General features: G+C 44.0%; 1 protein-coding gene across 1 annotated transcript; it reads right to left on the reverse strand.

The window, feature by feature from the left end:
- Positions 1 to 1,669: 1,669 nt before the first annotated feature.
- Positions 1,670 to 19,718, reverse strand: CCDC58 (coiled-coil domain containing 58). Its single transcript, XM_029960668.1, has 8 exons — positions 19,593 to 19,718; positions 18,954 to 19,100; positions 16,597 to 16,656; positions 10,781 to 13,106; positions 7,173 to 7,690; positions 6,624 to 6,706; positions 3,266 to 3,367; positions 1,670 to 1,892 (listed from the first exon to the last, which is right to left on the reverse strand). Exons 1-4 carry the CDS (start codon positions 19,701 to 19,703, stop codon positions 13,056 to 13,058), a joined length of 369 nt encoding a protein of 122 aa, XP_029816528.1. The 5' UTR covers positions 19,704 to 19,718; the 3' UTR covers positions 1,670 to 1,892; positions 3,266 to 3,367; positions 6,624 to 6,706; positions 7,173 to 7,690; positions 10,781 to 13,055.
- Positions 19,719 to 20,612: the final 894 nt, after the last annotated feature.

The raw sequence follows: 20,612 nt of genomic DNA on the forward strand, positions 1-20,612 counted from the left end.
ATATAAAAATCCTCTGGCTAAAATCCAAACCCCAGATTTACGTATTTACAAGTCATCTTTAAGCCAGAAACAAAGGCAGCTCTGGAGGAACAATTGTGAACGCCCGAGTCAGCAGTTCAGCCTTCTGGTTTCACAGTGTAAAGACACCTCATTGTGACTGGGTTGTATGACACATGGTCTGAATGTTTTCAAGAACTAGAGGAAAGCAGCCCTCCATGTACCAGTTGAAGATCTGTTTTCATGATCACAGTAACATCAGCCTTGACTTTCACCACGCTGGTCTGAAAAAAAACGTTTCCCCTTCTGCTCCTCATCCTGATTTCAGAAGATTTCTGGCATCATACATCAAGAAAGATCAGTAGAAACCTGACTTTCAGCAGCACAAAGATCTCACCCCAGCCTATGCTGAGCCTGTGGTACCAGTAAAGAGCCTCCTCCCCTCAGTCTGCTTCATGATGACCAAATTCTTCCAACCTTCATAATTCGGAAATTCTATGATTTTATAGCAACAGAAAAATCATGATATATTTGCTGGAAAAGCCCTCCCCCCTCACTGTACTCTTACCTGGAGCTCTAGGCCTCCAGCTCCACAGGTTGCCTGAGAGCCACTCCTGCAGCCAATGGCAGTGACACACACTCTGGGCACAAGGGAAGATCAGTAGCAAGGACCCTCTTTGGGAAGGTGATTTACAACCAAACCCTTTTCCCATGCACAGAGAAGGGGATATATTCTCATCCTGCTGAGTCCAAGGGAAGAGGAGCTCTGGTCAGGCAGATGCCCAAAAGCCTGTTGTGTGTCACACAACACAACACAACACTGATGAAGAAAAGTTGAGGAACATCCTTCTGTTGAAAGCTGGAGCCTGAGAACCTCCATTGGCACATCCTTCCAGAAGATGCTGACATGGATGGCTGCCCCATCCCACCCACCATGGCTCAAAATCCCACTGGAAAGCATGCCCCAGTGTGGTGTTTCCTGAACCATTCCTTAGTGAAGCAACAACAGAGTGGATCAGCTCTGGAGGGAGATTTCCATCAGCAAACTTGGCTGATGGGCAGGGAACCATCTCAACAAAGAGCTTGATCCTGCATCCCCAGTCTCCTCACAAACTCGGCAGAGCTCGGCCTGCTCAAAGCCCCAGCAGAGCATTTATTTATAGGTGATGGCAGGGGAAACAATGCCTTCTTGCCCACTCTGGTTCAAGCTTCTCACCATGTCCTCCCTGTTAGTCCACAAGCTCCGTTTAGTTTCTAATACCTGCTGCCGTAAAATTTAGGGTTCTACTGACCAATGGTGGAAGGAGACTGTCTTCCCATTCCTTCAAGGCACACATTCCTGCTCCCCGCCCCACCACCCCTCTCCTCCCTGTGAGTGAAGCTGCACTTAAAGGAGGATAGTTTGGGTTCTCAGTTCCCCCGTGCCAGAAATGGTCTATCTCACACTCTTTCTGACAAGTCGCCAATAGCTTGCATTTAATGCACTGAAACAAACCCAAAAAGCCCAAGATACCCAACAGAGTTTTGGAAAGAGGAGCTGAAGTAGGTGGCCCCTGTCTTACAGCTGTAGTACCCCTGTAGGTGGCAGAAACAGCTTGAAACAGTATTTTGGAGCCTACTTGAGCTTTAGTCGGGCAGCGGCCCAAGGCATGACACACAGTGAAGGAACAAATAGCTTTCAAGCCTTATTTTATTTTCATGCATTTACTGTCATGGTCAGAACCCCCACGTGACTTGTAGAAGTGAGGCACTGCCCTCATCGTGTCTCAGAAGTCGTCCAGAGGATCATCTCTGGTCTTGCCAGTCTGAAAACTGACAAGGGCAGGATATAAGTTCTCCGGAGGAAGGCCCACAAACACCTTTAAGTGGACATATTCAGTATCAGCAACTTGGACCTAGAAAACAAAACAGGGGGAAAGTGAGAAGCATGGCTTGAAGCAGGTTCAAACAAAAGGATACTCTTTACATACTTAAAAGACTGTCTTTGCCGTGGAGCTTAATTTGAGGTTCTATCTCCACTTTTTACTTCCACAGCTCTTCACCCAAGTCTAGGTAGTACTTGCTGTCTACACCTGGAGAAAACTCTATAAAAAACCTTCCGTCTCAGATGAAGGGAAAATGAGCAGGACTGCTTGAGGGTGGAAGCACCAGAAGGCAGAACAGGAGAAAGGTTTTGATGGTGTCCTCTTTTGGTCACCAAGATGTCAGCACATCAGCTCTCAGCCTCTTGGCACACTCAGGGTGGAAGACAAGACCCAGTGAGTCTTAATGACTCAGGGCTGGGACAAGATGCAGAGACAACATCCGTTCTTAGTACAGAAAGATCCATCCCAAACCAGCATGTGGTCCTGAGAAGCAATGACAACCTGAAAGCCTTGTCTGCAGATTGGGAAAGAAGAGACAAATCTGGGATGCAACTGGGCATGACTTCTGGCTGTACTTCAGCCCTCCAGTAAATTGTTACTCTTCATTACTCAGTGCTTTGTCCACAACGTGAAAGCACATCTCACTGGAGCAAGGAAAGGATAAATATCAATCATGTAGCTAAGACTCTGACTAGCCACAGAAGAGGTAGTCTGTCAGTACAGCCCCCTGGTGCCCACAGAGCACAAATAACTGGTGTTATTTTAAAAAAAACACCTGGGAGAGATGTTTCGCACTGTCTGTCCTTCCTGTCATCAACTAAATATGAGAAGCGTGGAGCAAATGCTCACCACATCTCTCTGCAGAACTACTCTCCCCCAAATGCTACCAGACAATTTCTTTCATAAAGATTCTGACTCTTGTCAGGGGAGCGTGTCCCACCAGGCACATGTCCCCACACACGTGGGGTTTGAGAGACAGCAGTCCCATGCCATGTGTGCTCTGCTCCAGAAGGCCAGCCTGCTGCTCAGCAGTGCTTGCTGGCCTTCAGATGCAAACCACACCCAGCAAGTTCTTCCGTGCTACTTCACAGAAAGCTGCTCACAGACGTGGGTAAGGTTTTCTAGTAGAGGATGAATGGTGCTCTCAGAGGGATCTAAACTAAGCAGGACTGGTTTTTCCTCCACAGCAGAGAGAGGGTTTGGAAAATACAGAAAGAACTATTCCTCTTCTACAGTAGTGCCGAAGAGAGGAATTTTATAAACATCCTGAGATAGTCCTCAACTCTATTACTCACATCAGATGCTTTTCTACCACACCTGCTTCTCTTTCCAGCTCTAAGCTACTCTGCAAGTCACCTGTATTGTTGAACTGCAAAGCACTCCCTCCTATATCATATACAAACCTTAATCAAGTAATTTGTCCCAGCAACTACTTGACTCCTGTAGAGTATGGCTCTAAAGATGTCATATCTCCCGTTTACCCTCACTTCAAGCTGTAGTTTCACCTGTAAAAGAAAAGGAAAAATGGTTGGCAGGTTCATACTCGGGCTTTTCTTTCACATCTACCACTTCAAATCCCATCCTTTCAAACATACATCCTTGATAAAATAAATCCAGAACCCCCACTCTAAATCGATTTACACCAGGACCTCCAGCACTGCCTCCAGCACTATTTAAAATCCTGTGAGAAGGAAATTTCCTAACTGATTTTCCTGGCTCCAAAGCTGCGCAGCTGAACAGCCTCCTGCTCACTACAGACAGCAAACTGCTACTTGCTGCCCTTTTGATTCTGGATCAAAGGATGGAGGCACCAAGCCATGCCCCCTATCAGGGTACACCCTGTGTTCAACCACACTGTTACACAGAAGTGCAAGCCAGCTCCCGTCATCTGGAACACCAGTGCCCATGCCAGTCAGCCTGGGAGGCTGAAAATCCCTGCTCTGTTTCACAACCTCAGAGCTGCACTCAGGTCCTCTGATGCTTTTCTTCTAAAATATGCACAGTCTGGAAGCACAGAAGGACTGCCCCAACATAAGGGTATTTTCCTTAGAGAACTATACCCAAGCCTCTGTGATGGGGAGGGACCAGGAAGAGTTCTCTCTCCTGCTCTCAGTACAAGGCAGAAAATAAAGAACAAAGAATCATCTGTTTTTATTCTCCTGAAGTTACTGAGAATGAAAGAACACCAAAACTAAGATCATTCCTCTTCTGGAATCAAACAGAAAATCTCAACATCCACATTTCAAATGCCATATTTGCCCTGTACTTTGGGAGCATTAGCACAGCCTGAAACCAGCATTCATATGATGCCTTAAGCCCCCAATGGTTTTTTTATTTTTCTAATATTTGTAAGACTTGTAAATTTTATAGGTAGGTTTTAAAAGCAGAAACCCCTTTGTGCCTTGTTCCTTTCCCTTGTTTATACATTCCCTAACCCTCTTACCCCATTCTATGCCTTCTATATCAACCTACCCCCGAATCCAGTAGCAGTGTTTAGTCTTTTGTCAAGGCAAAGGCCTAGACTGTTTGGAGAACAGCGTATCGGGGCCTAAACCACAGAGTACGGTCAAAAACTAGGTGACAATATACCCTTTGTACTCTGATGAAGCTGAAGATGATGAAGTAGGTGGTCCCAAAAAGACCCCAGACCCAATTCTCAGGGGGAGGGTCCGGGGCGGTCCAGAGGAAGGGCCAAAGAGTGGACACATCTGGGATTGGATGGATAATGTTATAAAATGTAACCTCTAGGGCACGGCCTCGCGCGCGTCTATATCACCTATTGCCTTGGCAAATAAACCCTTTCTTATCTCACCCCTAATTAACTGCTCCGGAGATTTTTTCAGAACCAAAATACACCGGCAACAATATTTGGAATTAGAGCCTGTTTGCTCACTGACAGCCTAGTGCTGAAATACTTTGGATCACCCAGGAATGACACAGCCCAGCACTGAAAATGTAGCTCAGTATCTGGGATGCTGCACTGGCCCAGCCATGTTCAAAGGAAGCCCTTGAGGCATTTCGCAAGACTCATTAGTCAAATTTCAAGCCCCCAGTTGGCCTGAGACATTGCCCTCCTCATCTTACACATGAGCAAACACGAATGGCAAATACACAAAGGTGCTACAAGTCCCTGCTAGGGTCTCCCCTCCGTAGGCAACAGGGAATTCCTCATCTCTACAAGTGCTGCTCCTACAACCACTTGTGCCAGCAGAAGAGGAACAGTGATACTGCTCCTGAGTCATTCAATTGGTGTCCCCCAAGCAATTGTAGATCATCCTTTTCTCTTTCTGTTCTGCAGTAAATTATCTCCCCTCTGACTGACCTGTTACCCCATACTTCAGCCCTCCCCCATGTACATATACCCAACTCTGGTGAGCCCAGCTGTTTCTCAGCAATTAAGCCCCACAACGGAGAAGGCTCAGGGGAGCTGGGGAGGGCAATGTGCTGCCCACAAAACCCCCTGGATAAAGCAGGGTGTGACTGACCACAGCTTTTGCAGATAAGCTGACTTTACCTCAACACCAAGGGGACCACAAGGTGTTTTAGACAAATAGCTCTGTCAGTCGAGGGAATCATTCAGGTGGTGTAACTTCCTGAGCTCAATAAAGGAAAGGAAACACCCTCCTGAATTAGCCAGACCAGCATGGAGGGAGTGAATACGTGGCTCTGCCCAACACACAGTATAAAAACTAAACAGGGAACACAAGAATTTTGAAAAAAACAGCTGGCTAGAAGTGGCTTCAACCCACCGACCCCTTCCTGGGGACTGAGGAGCTTAGTGTTGTGACAGGGAGCATGTTATACAGACCAGTGACAGAGACCACACCAGTGTCATCACTGAACTGTGTATTGCAATTGCTACATTCTGCTGACAGTAATTAGATCTGCATCGAGTTAGCAGAATATTTGTATCCCTCTGCTAAATCACAAGCCTTGTGTGACATTAAATACCTTCAAGTAAGCAAAGCGGGTTTTAAACGATATCCCCTCCACCTGTGCACTACCTAAATCAATCCTGCTGGGAACCCTGCACAGGGAGTGTGCAGCAGTGTTGGCTGATGCCTTCAGCCCCACCCTTTCCTGGGGGTCTTTCTTCAAGGATGGCATAAGTTACACTTGGTGCAATGGCTCAAGAGGGAAGAACTCGTCTTGCAGACAGAGGATGAAGGGGCTCAGGTAGGTGGGAAGACAAGACGGGACACACAGACGGAGTCTTCCCATGCCACGTTGCTCCCCTCCAGCTCCTAAGGATGCAATTTATACTTATTTGAAAAAGAGCTGCTGTACTGCAGGGCTGCTGCTATCACAGCTGCTTCCAGGACAGGACCACTGTCTGTGACCTGCCTGCCTTGTGCCAAGCCCACCTTGCCCCACGGTCTCACTATTTGCCCTTGCATCATAGTTGTGACTCCAGAAAACAATGCCAGCAGAGAACATACCATTTATCTGTTGCCTTGTCCTGTTTAAATCATTTTTTAGGGCAGACTGGCATGTAGTTGGTCCCATCCATGGCCTTCAGGGAGGAATTAGTTCTACCACGTACAAGCTTCTCCCTTCAAATACGCCTCCTCTCATTTCAAACAAGCCCCTTCAGTGCTGGCGTAGCAGAACTGGGCTTTGAACTACATGTGAACATTCACTGAAGGTAGCCACTTTAAACCCTGCTTCAGTATCAGCATCTGGTCTCTCAGCCTTTACACAACCTTCAGCACTCAGCTCTTTGCACACAGAGACTTCATCTATAGACTAGGCACAACTCACCGCGTTGGTGATATCCTGGACTTCTTGAGCAGCACACTTGGGGTCAGAGAAGTTCCCAGTGATAGATGACATGACAGGTGGTTCTGAAGAGGGAAGTTTAGCACAGTCTGAGCAGAGTCACCAGGCATCTTGCATATATATATATATATATACACACACACATACACAGAGAAACGTGTGTGTTGAATTAAGAGTAAGAAATCTGTCAGAAAATAAACCCCCCTGCATTCCAGCTGGGCCTTGGGGCAAGAGGGGCTGGGTATGGCTACACTTAATTTAGGATTAGAAGCAAGTCATCACTGTAACTCTAGTCATGTTCAATACGAACTTCCACGAGCACAGATTCACAAATAGTGTGGTTTACACTTTGATTGCAATCAAGGAGAACTTCTGCGCTCACAGATTCACAAACAGTTCGGTTTATTGAAGCAACAGAAATTCAGATTTGAAACTGCCATTGGTAAATGCACCTGCTGCAACGAAGCTCTAACAACAATAATAATATTTTACTAACCTGGGGAATAGTAACAATCAGACACAAAGGCTTACCACAAAGACGTTCCTGCTTGGGATGAGAGAGAGGAGAGTCGTCCGTTGACTGTCCCTGAGGTCTTTTTGGGTCTTCCCTGTACTTCGATGAAGTTTCTGCCCTCCTTATATACAGCCCAATGGTATCCTCCTCCTCCTTTTACATATGGCGTGATCGAAGTGGAGAGCTGAGTAAGATAGCAATGTGTGGTAGCACGTACTTCATTAACCTCATTGACATATGCAGGGTGGTTCTGTTTCCTGTTCAAATGACTCTTAATTTTTGGGCCTGGTATGCTTCAAGGTTCCGGTCTTACGATTTTGTTTTGGTCTGTTCTGTTTGTCAGAGCCAAAAGATGATCATCCTGGCTCCACAGCACCTCCTCCTTCCGCCAACACATCCTTTCTTGACGTCAACCATGCCTATCTCCATCCGCAAAGATAATGTAGAGGGTATCCACTGTAGGTCATAAATAGGCAGCCTTAACCATTGCCTGGCCCCTGGGTCCTCATCCCACACTGTCATGGAATCATGGGACCTACAACACATGGAGCCTACCATTACTGAACTGGAGAAGCCAACTAACTGGGAAAACGGGGGGGGGGGAAGCAATGTAAAATGCTGATAATATTAATAAGAAATGTAAAAAGCACTTTAAGAATCTTAAGAGAGTTCAGTCTTCAGGTTAATAACAAAAGCAAACACTGGACCCCAGCCACCTACTTCGCAAGACAATTGTTTTGGGCTGCAAATGGAATTTCTTGCCTCTTCACCCATGTGCAGATAACTGCTCTGTGCACTTAGGAAATGGATCAAAGTCACACCCAGTATTTCCCAATACTATTCAAGATCAGAAGAAAGCATGCAGTAATTTCCCTACTGCAGGTCCCGTTCAACTTGGAATTTTATTACCTCAGTATCCTTCCCAATGCAAAAGAGGAGCAGATTGCATCATATCTTCAGTGACTTGACTTCCCTCTGCCTAACCAGAAAGGTGCCAAGGTAAACACCAGCACCAGAAGTAGAAAAAATTAAATTCCAGCTGCTGGTGAGTACTGCAAGAATGGTATTTCTGCTTCTTTCCCATCAGAAGCAGAAGCTCTAGAGCTGCATTCAGGCAATACATAATAACAACTGAATATACAGTAACATTTACATTTCAACTCAAACCCTAGTGCCAATTGCTGGAAGACAAAGTACCATCCCTCTTGCTAGAGGAGCAGTGTGGGCACAATTGCTGTCCTAATGCCAAGGTACACTGCTGAAACAGGCAACACGCAGAATATAGAGTCAGAAGGATTAATTCCCAGTTACAGACACATGGCACAGTCACATTCATGACTATACATGAATGGAAAAAGCTCAAAACCTACTGAGGGACGACTAATAAGTTTTACCAGCCCTCCTAGGTAAGGGAGAACTAACACTTCCAGACCACAAAAAAATTTACTCCCCTTTGGTATTCCTGCCATCCCTCTCTCCAGAAAACAGGAGGAATATTGTGCCAGAGCAAGGACCAGAGAGGCACCAAGAGACCAGACAATTTGTAGTCTCCAGGGGTGGGTACATGGGAATAGGTGAAATGAGACTACGTGCTGCACACAGGCAAAGGGCACTTCTGCTGCAATCAGCACAAGGTAGTTTGCCCAAAACAAGCGTGTTTATGGCCACAACAGTGGGGTCTGTGTAGCACAGACTTACCAGTGTGCTACCCAGGCTACTGACCCTCCTCCTCACAGGTGACAAGCGATGCAACAGGCTGTAAACTTCACACCTGACTTCTAGGCCCGTTCTTGGTACAAAGGACCTGACATTCAGAATCTGGGGCTCTACGGGCCCTAAACTCAACAGTATATAGACCAGTGTTAGAGCTGTTACCGATAAAGGTGTTGCAGAATTTCCCAAACTTGAGCAGCAGTGCTATGGGAGGGCATGAAAAACATTTGAGGAGAAACAGTTGCCTTGAGACAACATCTTTCTGAACCAAGAGAAAAATGCTTCCAGTTCTCAGGAAGAAAAGGAATGGGAGCTGCTGAAACTGCTAATGGCTGTCCCAAAATCCAGTGATAGTTTTAAGACTGGGATGCAGTACTCATCCTGCACACATACTTCAGGAAATCATTTTGAAGTGCTGACGTTTCACAGACCTGTCATCAAAGATGATCAGTGGCAATGGATTAACCTCACCCTAGGCAACCTTCGCCTACACCCCTCTCTAGTCAGCTTCAGATGTAACAAAATAGGATTTGGAATAAAAGCATGAAAAGAACGGTGGCTCCCATTCCATCCCCTGCACAACATCAACAAGCTAACGCCTGTCCCCTCTTTTAGGATTTGTGACCTCTGATCTTACGTACCATTCCAGCCTGCACTCTGCATTTGCACAGATGAGAATTTCCCTTCAATTTACTGCTGTTATATTGGAGAATCTCTGCTGGCAGAACATCTCTGGCATTCTTTAGAGTTGTGAAGCTGAGTAACATCTTGCACCATGTACTACCCCAATAAGGAAGAAACAAAGTTTACAGCTTGCAGGCCACTACAGTCTGGTCCTGTATATGCAAGTTTAAGAACTACAAGCTACAGTAAATAAAAACACTGGTACAGTAACAAAACAAAGCAAACAAAAATATAAAAAAACCCTGACCGAAATCCAAACCGCAGAGTTATATATTTACAAGTCATCTTTAAACCAGAAATGAAGTCAGACACCTAATTGTGACTGGATTATGATACATGATCTGAATGCTTTTAAGAGCTTCAAGAGGAAAGCAGCCATCCATGTACCAGTTGAAGATCTTTTTTTATCTCCACAGTAACATCAGCCTTGATTTTCAACATGCTGGTCTGCAAAAAAGGTTTCCCCTCCTGCTACAGACCCTGAAATCAACAAGAACTAATAGATGCCTGACCTTCAGCAGCACAAAGTCATCGTATTCCAGCCTATGGTGAGCCTACAGTGCCAGTAAAGAGTCTCTTCCCCTCACTAGGCTTCCAGACGACCAAAGCCTACCCTTAAATATGTTCTGTAAAGAAATTTCCTGTTTCATCACTCTTTCACACCTACAGGCTGCAGAACACAACAGCACTGAGTGCCAGCAAAAACACATCTCCTTCTATTTTGCAGAAGAAAATAAGATGCACGAACTTGAGAGGACTTTCCAAGCAAGTGGGATCTGTCCACCTCTATCCACCACTTCCAAGAAACAGGAAAGCCCCAGTACAGGAGCAAGGATGTCTTGGACTCTGGACAGGGCCATCAGTTGTGCTCAAGTGCCTTTACTTTCAGAAATAAAAGTTAAAACCAGGAAAAGGATTTAATTCTGCTATTTGTAGGGTCCATTATTTGATTCCCATGTGACACCAAGCAGCCCAATAGTTTTGTAACTACCTCCATGGTAACGCTGAAGCAAGGTTCAATCCAGACTTAACCTGATCCTAGAATGGATGGGGTCACTAGATAGAGATTTTACCGGTCTGTGTTCAGCATGGCCCACAGCTCATACCAATGCCATTTCGGACCATCACAAACCATCCCCCTTCACAGGCACATCTGAAAGACTCAGAAAATAGCAGAGCCATGTTCTCCTGCCCCGTGCCCCAAAGCACAGCATGCAATTCCACTTACCTTCTTGTTCCACCAAGTTCAACAGCAAGATATAAACAGCCTCTAATCCACATGATTTGCCATGGACTACTGTAGGAGATATCCCTCAGCACTCAGAGCAAACTAAATGGAGCAATACAACTTCTTAGTGCAACCCTCTGCATACAAGCTGCAGACACCCAAAGAAGGGGTGTTTGGGACTTAGGAGTCTTCTTATGGTGTCTGAAGTATTTCAGAGACAGCTTTGTAGAGGGCTACTTCTTTGCCCTTATATTCAAAATGAAAATAAGGTTACGTTGGATTGGCTTTTTGGTGTTTTAGTTTTACACAGTTTTCTCATAACAAATTTAAAAAAAAAAAAATCTGTGTATGTATCACATCCATTTCACAGGTCATTTTTCACAGCATCTGCTAAAGCGAATAAGTTTTCCCACAACAGCTGAGCAAACATCTGGATGGATAAAGGAGGACAATGATTAATTCTCATTACAGTCTCTAGTTTCTACAGAAACACAAGATTAAATTTCAAGAGTATTGATGCCAACTCTTTACGCTAGCAGAAGACTCTATCACACAACTGGCTTAAAAGGCGAATTTGTCCTTGCAGTTGACCCAAGCCACGGAGAGAACAAGTATTTTAGACACCTACAGAAGAGGTCACTATTAAAGTACCGACTTTGAAATAAAAGCTGACTGTTCTCAACATCTCATTAATCGATCATGTCATGAATTTAGGTTACTGCTAATTCAGCCCATAGTTCTGAGCAGTATTTGATTTCCATTTTGATGAAAAACAATTATAAGAATTTAACGGTTGATGAACAAACATGTTTTCTGCTTTCAGAGTTGCAGAAAAACAATGAGAAATCTTCAAGAATGAGATGAGTGCTCCAACTCGAATAAAGTTCTGCATAGAACAGTTGCAGTACCTTGAGAAAAAAAAGAAAAAAAATGAGGTTTGAACATTAGGATTTACATCCTCAAAGATTTAAAATATATTTCTGCCTCATTCTCAGAAAAAAAAAAGTGAGACTAAATGACCTTGCTGCCTAAAAATAAAAGGTCACCAAGTAGTTGCAGTCTCTACTGGACAAACAACTATAAAACAGATGATACTGCACAGATCTTTGTCAGCTTTCAGTGTCAAAGGTCCTGCACGTACTTGCCACCCCCCCATATATGCACAGCTTTTAGGTATCTTGAGAGTATGCAGTAATTTCATTGCTCTTGCTGAATTGCAAGATGGAGCCTGTATTTTTAATGCTCTGTTCAAATCCAGTGGTTATTAAAGATATATTAAAGATATATGACTGAGAAATAAAACTAGCTGGCAACCATGCAGACCTTGTCATTTGACTGACAGCCTGAGTTAGTAAAAAATAAAGGTATAATTATTATTAATTAAGTTTTCCTCATACTTATCTGTCTATTACTGCAGGGGTATTGCATTAAAGCTTCCTAACACAACACTATGGTCAGAATCAACAAGGTCAGCTATGCACAGGTCTTATCTCAACTCAAAAGCAATTCACTTGTAGAATTAATTTTAAAGGTTCAGAAGGTGCGACAAAAAATAATCACTGGACTGTTAACTGTCTCATTCCCAAAGGAAACATACCTTCATCTCCAACTCAAAGTGGTTTTAATCAACACCTCATTCCCTATACAAAGGAAAAATTCAGAACTTGGTAACACATACTAAAGGACAGTATGCAACAGATGCTGCCTGTCAGCATTGTAGGAGCAATGGCAAACCTGTATCCACACACAGCTCTGAGCCAATGCTGCTCCTGTTAAGCAGTTTGGAATAATGCTGACAGTTTCTTACTTTCAGGGATGCTGAACCTACTACACATGCTGATTATTCTGCAATTTTTATTTCCTTGCAGACTTTAGCAGATTTGCTGTACAAACATACCACGCTCACTTGATAGTTTAGCAGGCACCAGGTCAGGGAGAGCCTTGTCCTCCCTGCTCAGAGAGGCCTTTTACTGTTTCTTCCCCTCTGGGACTGCTGAAGCTGTAGAAGTTCAAGAAAGATGCCAGTTTTGCATTCCATTTCAAAATTATTTTAATACTATAAAACTCATTTGTTCACATATTTGGTACAAAAGATGAATTGTTTTCTCTCAATTACAGGAGAATCACTTCAGCCTTGAGATGTCAGCTAAGTAGGTCCAAAACAAAACAAGACTGGGTTCTACTGGTTCTGGAGGGTCCCAATACAGCTCACCCAAGGTCTCTTTCCAGTTTGGCTCTCACAGTTATGGACCACCTTGATGGAAAATATCCCACATCATTGACTCTTTGGAGGCTTGTAGTGAATTCGGCACCGCTCATTAAATACCTGAGACACCAAAACAGAAGAGCAAAAGCAAATCAGCCCTCATCCAGGAGATCAGAAAAACTACACAGCTAGTTCAGGCAATGACCTCTTCACATAGCACACATCTCAGGCTGCCCAGTACTCATGTACCAATAAATGGTACTTACCAAGGCATCTGTCTCCATTCACCTTCTCTCCTGGCTTTAGTGAATGCAAAGTTTGTAGCCTGATGCTGGGGAACTGCACAGCACTAAGTGCTCACCCTAAGACAAGGCAGACTCTTAATCCTGGTAGTCTGTTACCATCCAAGATGCTGATGACTTTTTGTTTTTAAAAGGGAGCAATAGAATCACTGGAAGGCTCCTGAATGGTTGTGTTCCGTTAACTTCACTCTGACATTCAAACGTGGATGCTGTTTTCCTCTCCTTCCTGAGCAAACATATTTTACATTGTCATGACAGCTAAGAAGAGGGGCCAGGGCTCCTGGAAGCCACAGTGACACTCAGTTATCTGCCAGCAGGTGCCAGTGCTGCCAGCACTCCCATGCAAAGGGCACAGCGCTCTTGCCTCACTCACCTCTGGCACCTTCTCTGGGTAAAATTTAGCACACAGAACCGGATCCTGATGATCCTGTATATTTAGCTTGACCTGCTGCAGGCCTTGTCAAGCAGACTGCCTGCCCTAAGGAAGGCCAATAAACAGGACTATTTAAAAGAAGGCAGTCTGAATCAAAAGCACAACATGCAGGCTCCCACCAAAGTCGCAGGGGCTCTCACAAGACAGTCAGTTATGTAGTGACTTGGTCCTGCACATGCCTCAAAAGTGATACGAGCAGCACCCAGCACCAAGCCGAGGCACTGGCAGCTGTTGGGTGCCCCACCAGCACTCCCACAAGAGTGCATTTTGCCAAGCTGTGCAGGGACTTGGCAGACCCAAATGCCCACGATCATCAGGATATCAAGTTTGGTGAACTCTCCCATTGGCTTTACAAAGTGAGTGATCTTGTAATTTTGGGGAAGTTATGCATCACTTTATATAAATATGTTATTTCAAGCTGTTTCTTCCTAGAATCTTCTACTTCTATAGCTGATCTCCTTATTCAGAGTTCAAAACCCATCTTGAGAAAAAGTTTGGAGCACACATTAGTTACAGCATTGATTCTCAACAATTTCTGAGTAATTTTCAACTTACTTTCACATTTAATTTATTTTATAAAACAGACTTGTATTAGAAACTGCTTCATATTGCAGAAAACAGAAGTTGTGATATAGTTTCTTTCACTCATATGCAAATTATGTTACCATTATGTTACCACAGGCAATGGACACCTCTGGCAGAGTTAAGACTATGTAAATGTTTGAGATCAGATCAGGGATAGGAGGAAACTGTAGAAATTAAGAGTAACAGAGGGTTTCAATTCAGAAGCATTTTAATATTAAACAAATTGCACCACTTTTGTCCATTGTCTATTAAAGACATTTAATATGGCATATAAGTCTAAAAGGATACTGGAAATATGCTCAAAAACACTGCAAGGGTCTCTTGCATCAAAACCCACACTAGCTTGCTTGCTATCATATAAAAACATCTTTAACAGTTAACTCCACAACCCACAGAAGGAAGATCAATACTATAATCTTACTAACACTGCCTCTTACTTTCAGGATCATTGACTCAAGTGTGTTATTTGGGTCCCTTTAACTCCATTGGTCTACCTGTCAAGTGCTATTCTCATTTTTCAGACAGGAAAAACAGTGCCTGAGAAACCTTAACATTAATGTTGCTATGCAGAAGTTTGATTTTGTTGGCTTTTACATATTAGTATAAAATACTCCAACGATAAACTCCAGTGTCAAGGTGCTGTACAGAGACTAATGCAAGTGGTTTGTTTTGGAAGTCAATTCCTTGTCTGGCATCATCCAAAGTCCACTGCCTGCATTTCTATAAAGCAGCATCTTTCTGTATGCCACTACTGGTACAGCTAGCCAGAGTGTTTGAAATTAACTGTTTCCTAATCAGATTTTTCCAGTCAGTTTACAGTTGGTTAGGGTTAAGGGAAATACATGAGTGTATTTCCCAGCTAGAAGTCTGCAACAGTAAAACACCAGCCTGCAAACCAATAACCACTTCCATGTAACAAACTGCATTTTGCCCACAGCTGTGACTGGTTCTAATTCCTTCAGTGACATATTTTCACAGGCAGCTTAATAAGACAATTAAGTGTATATTCAGAGCATGATAGCAGAGCTGAAGATAAAATCTAGAAATAGTTATCTCCTCAAGCCCCACTCTTTAACACTTGTTGAGGAATACGCTAGCAAGCTAAAATACCCCTGCGCCATTCATACCTTACTATTTATAAACTCTCCATCTTCTGGAAAAATTAGACAGTTCTGTCACTAGAAAAACCTTAGGGCAGCTACAAGAAAACACTGGGACCAGTATTAAATTTGGTATCAACTCAGTACTTCAGAATGAAGATGAGGGCAGGGGCTGTTACTCTATAGCAGAGTTGCCATAAAATATTTGCCACTGGGGACCTGCAGTGTGTTGTTAAGGCTCTGCCACTGCTTAGTCAGATCTGAGCTGGTTTATAATTAATTAAACTTAAGGGCATGCTTAGCTTTTTGGGACAGTACAGAGGTAGTACTGATAGCAAAGCATACATGAAAACTGTGTAAATGCTCATCTCATCAGCCCACAGTTACTGAAGAACACACAAGACAAAGCTGTATCGCTTTTACAACGATGCAATCTAGGGAACTAAAATCATGAAGTAGAGATTGAAAATGGAGGTGCAGCTAGTACTAGCTATTTGCAAAAATCCTTTTTGCATTTAGAGAGGGAAAGAAGTTCTCTCTGCAGTACTGAAAGCTCGGAAAAGCTACAACAAACCAAAGAAGAATGCTAGATGTGAAACGCTGCAGTGACACAATACAGCCACCTCAGAATTTAAGCTTAAGTGTTAAGATCACTCTATAACGAGACAGATTTTAGGGCCATCAAACCAGAGGGTTTGATCTCCCTCTACTGACACGGGAGAGCAACGGCAAGGCTGCCCTTTGCACCATGGAGTGTCAGTTCAGGCCTGAAGAAATTCGACCACAAAAAGGTTCAAACTCCACAGCCACACCCTCCCCTGGGTCAGCACCAGACAGGCAAATTTGAAAGACCCATTTCTCTGGCACTGTTAGAGGCCTTGGAAAGCTTTTCAGATAGGCCACCACAGAAAAGTTTACAAAGTCCTTAGCCACTGGGCAAGGTGGAAAAAGAGACACAGGGAATAATCCACAGTCCTCTTCTCCCCACTAAATCAAACACTTTTCTTTTCCTTGTAGTGCAACTTTAAAGTTTAGGTCTCTGGGAACTGAGGAACTGGGGAAATGACTGACTTGAAACATTTACCCTCATATATTTCTAATTAACTTGTTTCATAAGGTACCAATACCACATTTCCAGTGCAGGACTGTCTGTTGGGACAGAAAATCATCACGATTAAGTGACTGAGTACCTTCCAGCTTCTGTCGTTTACCACTTCTTCAACATTGAGCTCCGACTGCATCAATTTCAACTGTAAAAAGTAACCGAAAAAGAGATTATTGTCAATTGGGCCTCCCTGCAGCCTTCAGTATTTACTACCATTGCAACTTTCTAGCTCACAACCCCAGCACCAGGTGCGCATTCCCCATCCCCCAGAAGGTGTAATCATCTTGAGAGCCTGGCCCTTCCATTCAGCCAATGCTCAGGGCAGAGGGAAGTCTGCAAGGGCATGGTGAAGGCAGACTCAAAATGCAAGCCTAGCAGAAGCAGCTCCTGATTACTAATGCTCTAGTCTTAAAAATTGCCTGTCAAGATTTGCTAGCAGTTAACTGATTAACATTAATGGCTTCTCAGACATAAATAACTGCGCCTAATTCAAGCATTCAGCACAGCGAATGCCAGGGCTGGGGTTAGCTCTGCAGTCTTGAGTTGTCATTCTTGTACTATTAGAGTCATATAGGGAGCTGGTAGGAAAGCTAGGATTGAACACAGACCTCAGATTCTGGATTCAAAATTAAGATCATAAAGAGACCCCCTCTACTTCCTTTGCTGTCTATTCTGTGCGCTGACCAAAAAGGGTTTGCAGTCTGATCATATATGTTTGTGTGATCTGAACCAATTTTTATTTTATATCATCACAGCAGGACAAATCAGGTGTGCACAGATACAAAAGCTCCAGCAAGAACTACCACAAAACACAGTTTGTGAGCACTCACTCAACCCACGAGAAACATAAGAATCTCTTTGGGGTCTCGCATCTATTGATCTATTGTGTTCAGGGGATCTGCAGTAATTTGGTCCTGAAGTGATAGCAGGAGGTACAAGAACCACCTGCCATTTTTGCCCACATCTAAGATATACTTTTGTTGGGAGTCTTTAACACAACAGACTGAAGATCAGAGTTGATCCATTTTCAATATACAGTTCCAACCAGAGTCTTGTTGAATAGGTGCAAGCCAAGACAGAAGTCCCATCAAAAACCTTCCAAGTAAGATGTTCAGGCACACAGAACAACTAGAGCTGTTGGGTGGACTTTCACCTACTCAACAAGACTTCAAACTGTTTGAAATACCAATCCAGCATCCACAGTGACTAGATGACCACAATAATTCCATAAAATAAACACTCAGAGTATCTTCTGCAGTTCAGAGAAACTACTACTCCAAGTTTTCTCATTCAATGACCCAGAAGTAATAATTATGGATAAAGTCCACTAATTTGTAAAACTAGCAGGATGACAGAAACACATATAAAGAGAGAAAAGAGATCTGTATTGCAATCGAGTGAATATACATTTGAAATGCATAACCTTAAAACCAGGATGTGTTCTATCAGACAGCTTTTCTGAGTTGTAGAAAAAAAAACACAACTCTTATGGAAAACAAAGAACCAAACAAAGCAGGGGGATTACACCTCATAAAGTCCAAGTGCAAATTTGAGGTCATCTCGTCAAAAAATTTCTGAGAGGTTTCCAAATCATGGACTGCTTTTAACATTTAAAATCACCTCTAATCATTAAACATTATCACTATGATCCTCCTAGTGGTTTCATTGAGAAGTTCTGGGCTCAGTAACTAAACAACTTAAAGAACTGGCTCTGCAAACAAAATCTGTAGAAAATACTAAGCTACCCTTCTGGTTTTACCCAAACTAATATGATGCTTGTTAGCAGTTTAAGTGAGGTTTTAAGAATAAAACCACTCGCCTGCCACACAGTTCTTTCTGTATCCTTTCCCTTACCAAAGGGGCCCTGGAATGGGGCCAAGAACTTCAGCAGGGTTCCTTTCTTCACTACTGATACTCCATCTCAATCACCTCTGTTCACCTCTGGTGAAGTACACTTTCCACTCAGAGGCCAGAAGGCTGAGGGGGCATTTGCTCATCAGAATTTCTTATGCAAACCCAGAGGTCTTTCTCGCACCACCACGAGGGACTCAAAATATTAGTCAAAAAAATATTAAATAGAAAAAAAGATGGTTAAGTGGAATTCAAGGTTGCCTGGCAGCTCCTTGTAGAGGACAGGAAAAGTAAGCTGTAGCTCAGTGGTGTCAGTCAGTGAAGGTTAGAGTCCACCATGGGGAAGTGCAAGTGTTTTTCCATGGTATTTGTGTAACATAACCTCAGAAAAAGCTTCACTTGCAGGATAAAAGAAGCTCTGTCTTGACAGATAGATGGTTCTCACAAATCCAGTCAACAAGAACCTCAGAAAAGACTGCCTGAGTCAGGATCCACTTCAGGTTCTCTCCATTACTTCTTTCTCTCTTTCCACTTGGGAAAGATACCCTCTTCTTCCTCTATAAGAGATCTCTAAAAAGCTCCACCACTCACCTTTGTCTGCTCTTTCCTGAGTTGTTTTAATAATGCTACATCATCCTGGGCCTTTTCCCTCTCTTCTCTGAGAGTTTTCACTACACTGGAAGTCTGAGCGATGCAGTTTTTGATGATTCTTTCTCTGTTGGTGTGAGCATTCATCAACTAAGTGGGAAGAGAAAGAAGGTCACAACAACTCAACAGAGAACAAAAAACAAGTTAAAAGAGAAACTTTCTGAGGTCAGTATTGTTGTACCTACAGAAATCCCTTTGACTCCACAATTCACATGTTGGAAGCAACACTGCTTTGAGCAGCAGCTACCAACCTGATCAAAAGTCAAAGGTATACATAAGGAGTCTTGCAGAATAGCAGGAAAAACGTGCTAGCATCCTTTTTAAAAGAAAAGATGGACTGGGCTAATGCCATCTGCTGAAGCCCAAAGTGCTCCCCAAAAGATGAGCTTTGCAGAACAAAGCGTGGTTTTAAACTGAAGCAGCTGTTACATGCATGTGGTTTAGATGTGCAGAGAAGCTGAGGGGCCAGTTATGAATACACAAAGCACGATATATCAAGGCAGTGTTTTCCTTAGACACTGGGCCCTGAACATGACAAAACAGCAAGGAAGTGACCTGAAAGTCAAAAGTGTGCTCACTCACAGACTCGTACAGCTCTTTACACGTCTGGCTAGGATCAACTTTCCCCACAAAGGAAGCTGTTGGAATCGTAGTATTTAATTCGTGGACAATTCTATCATCGATCGTCCTCATCACCCTGAGCAGCTCCTGTATTAAAAAAAAAAATAAATATATAGCTTGATACATGGTTCTATCTCTGAGAAAAACTTACTAAAAAAAAAATTACATAATTAAGGTTTTTAATAGAAAACTAAGTAGGATTCATTACAGAGTTAAAAACGCACCACAGGAATAATTCCCGCATGCAGGAATATGTGCTGTAAACCACTGAGCTTCCTTGGCAGCAAAGGCCAGAGATGGGGTGAGTAACTGATGCCCCCTAAAGCTCCCCGGCCCTGCCAGCAGTACGGACAGGCTGGAGAGCAGAGCCCTCCAGCCCAAGTCCCCATCTCCACTTCCAGGTAGGAATCTGGGCACGACCTGAACTGAAACTGCAAATTTCAAATAAAAACTCCCACTATCTTGGGGGGCATGAAGCTGAGTCAGGAGAAGTTTAAGTTGGATATCAGGAAAAGGTTCTCCACCCAGAGGGTGGCCGGGCACTGGAACAGGCTCCCCAGGAAGTCCTCACAGCACCAAGTCTGACAGAGTTCAAGAAGTGTTTGGACAATGCTCTCAGGCACGTGGTGTGACTCTTGGGGTGTCCTGTGTGCAGGGCCAGGAGTTGGACTCGATGATCCTGATGGGTCCCTTCCAACTAGGCATATTCTGTGATTCTGTGTTCTAGAAACAGACCGCTCCCCACCGCCCCGGGCCATGCTCGCAGCGCTGAAGACACGCGTGGTACTTCACGCTCACTTAAACGAACGGGAAGGCGCCCCCCGGGAGTTCCCAGCCGCCGCGGAGGCTCCCGAGCCGCGAGCGCTCCGTCCCGGGAAGGGGCCCAGCGCGGGGGGCATCCCGCCACCCGCCCCCTACCGGAGGGGTGAGGGCAGCGGCTGGGGAAGGCCGGACCCCTGCCGCCCTGGGCGTCGGGCATCC

The sequence above is a fragment of the Manacus vitellinus genome, unplaced genomic scaffold (assembly GCF_001715985.3).
Source record: "Manacus vitellinus isolate BGI_N305 unplaced genomic scaffold, ASM171598v3 scaffold_28_pilon, whole genome shotgun sequence".
Lineage (NCBI taxonomy): Eukaryota > Metazoa > Chordata > Aves > Passeriformes > Pipridae > Manacus > Manacus vitellinus.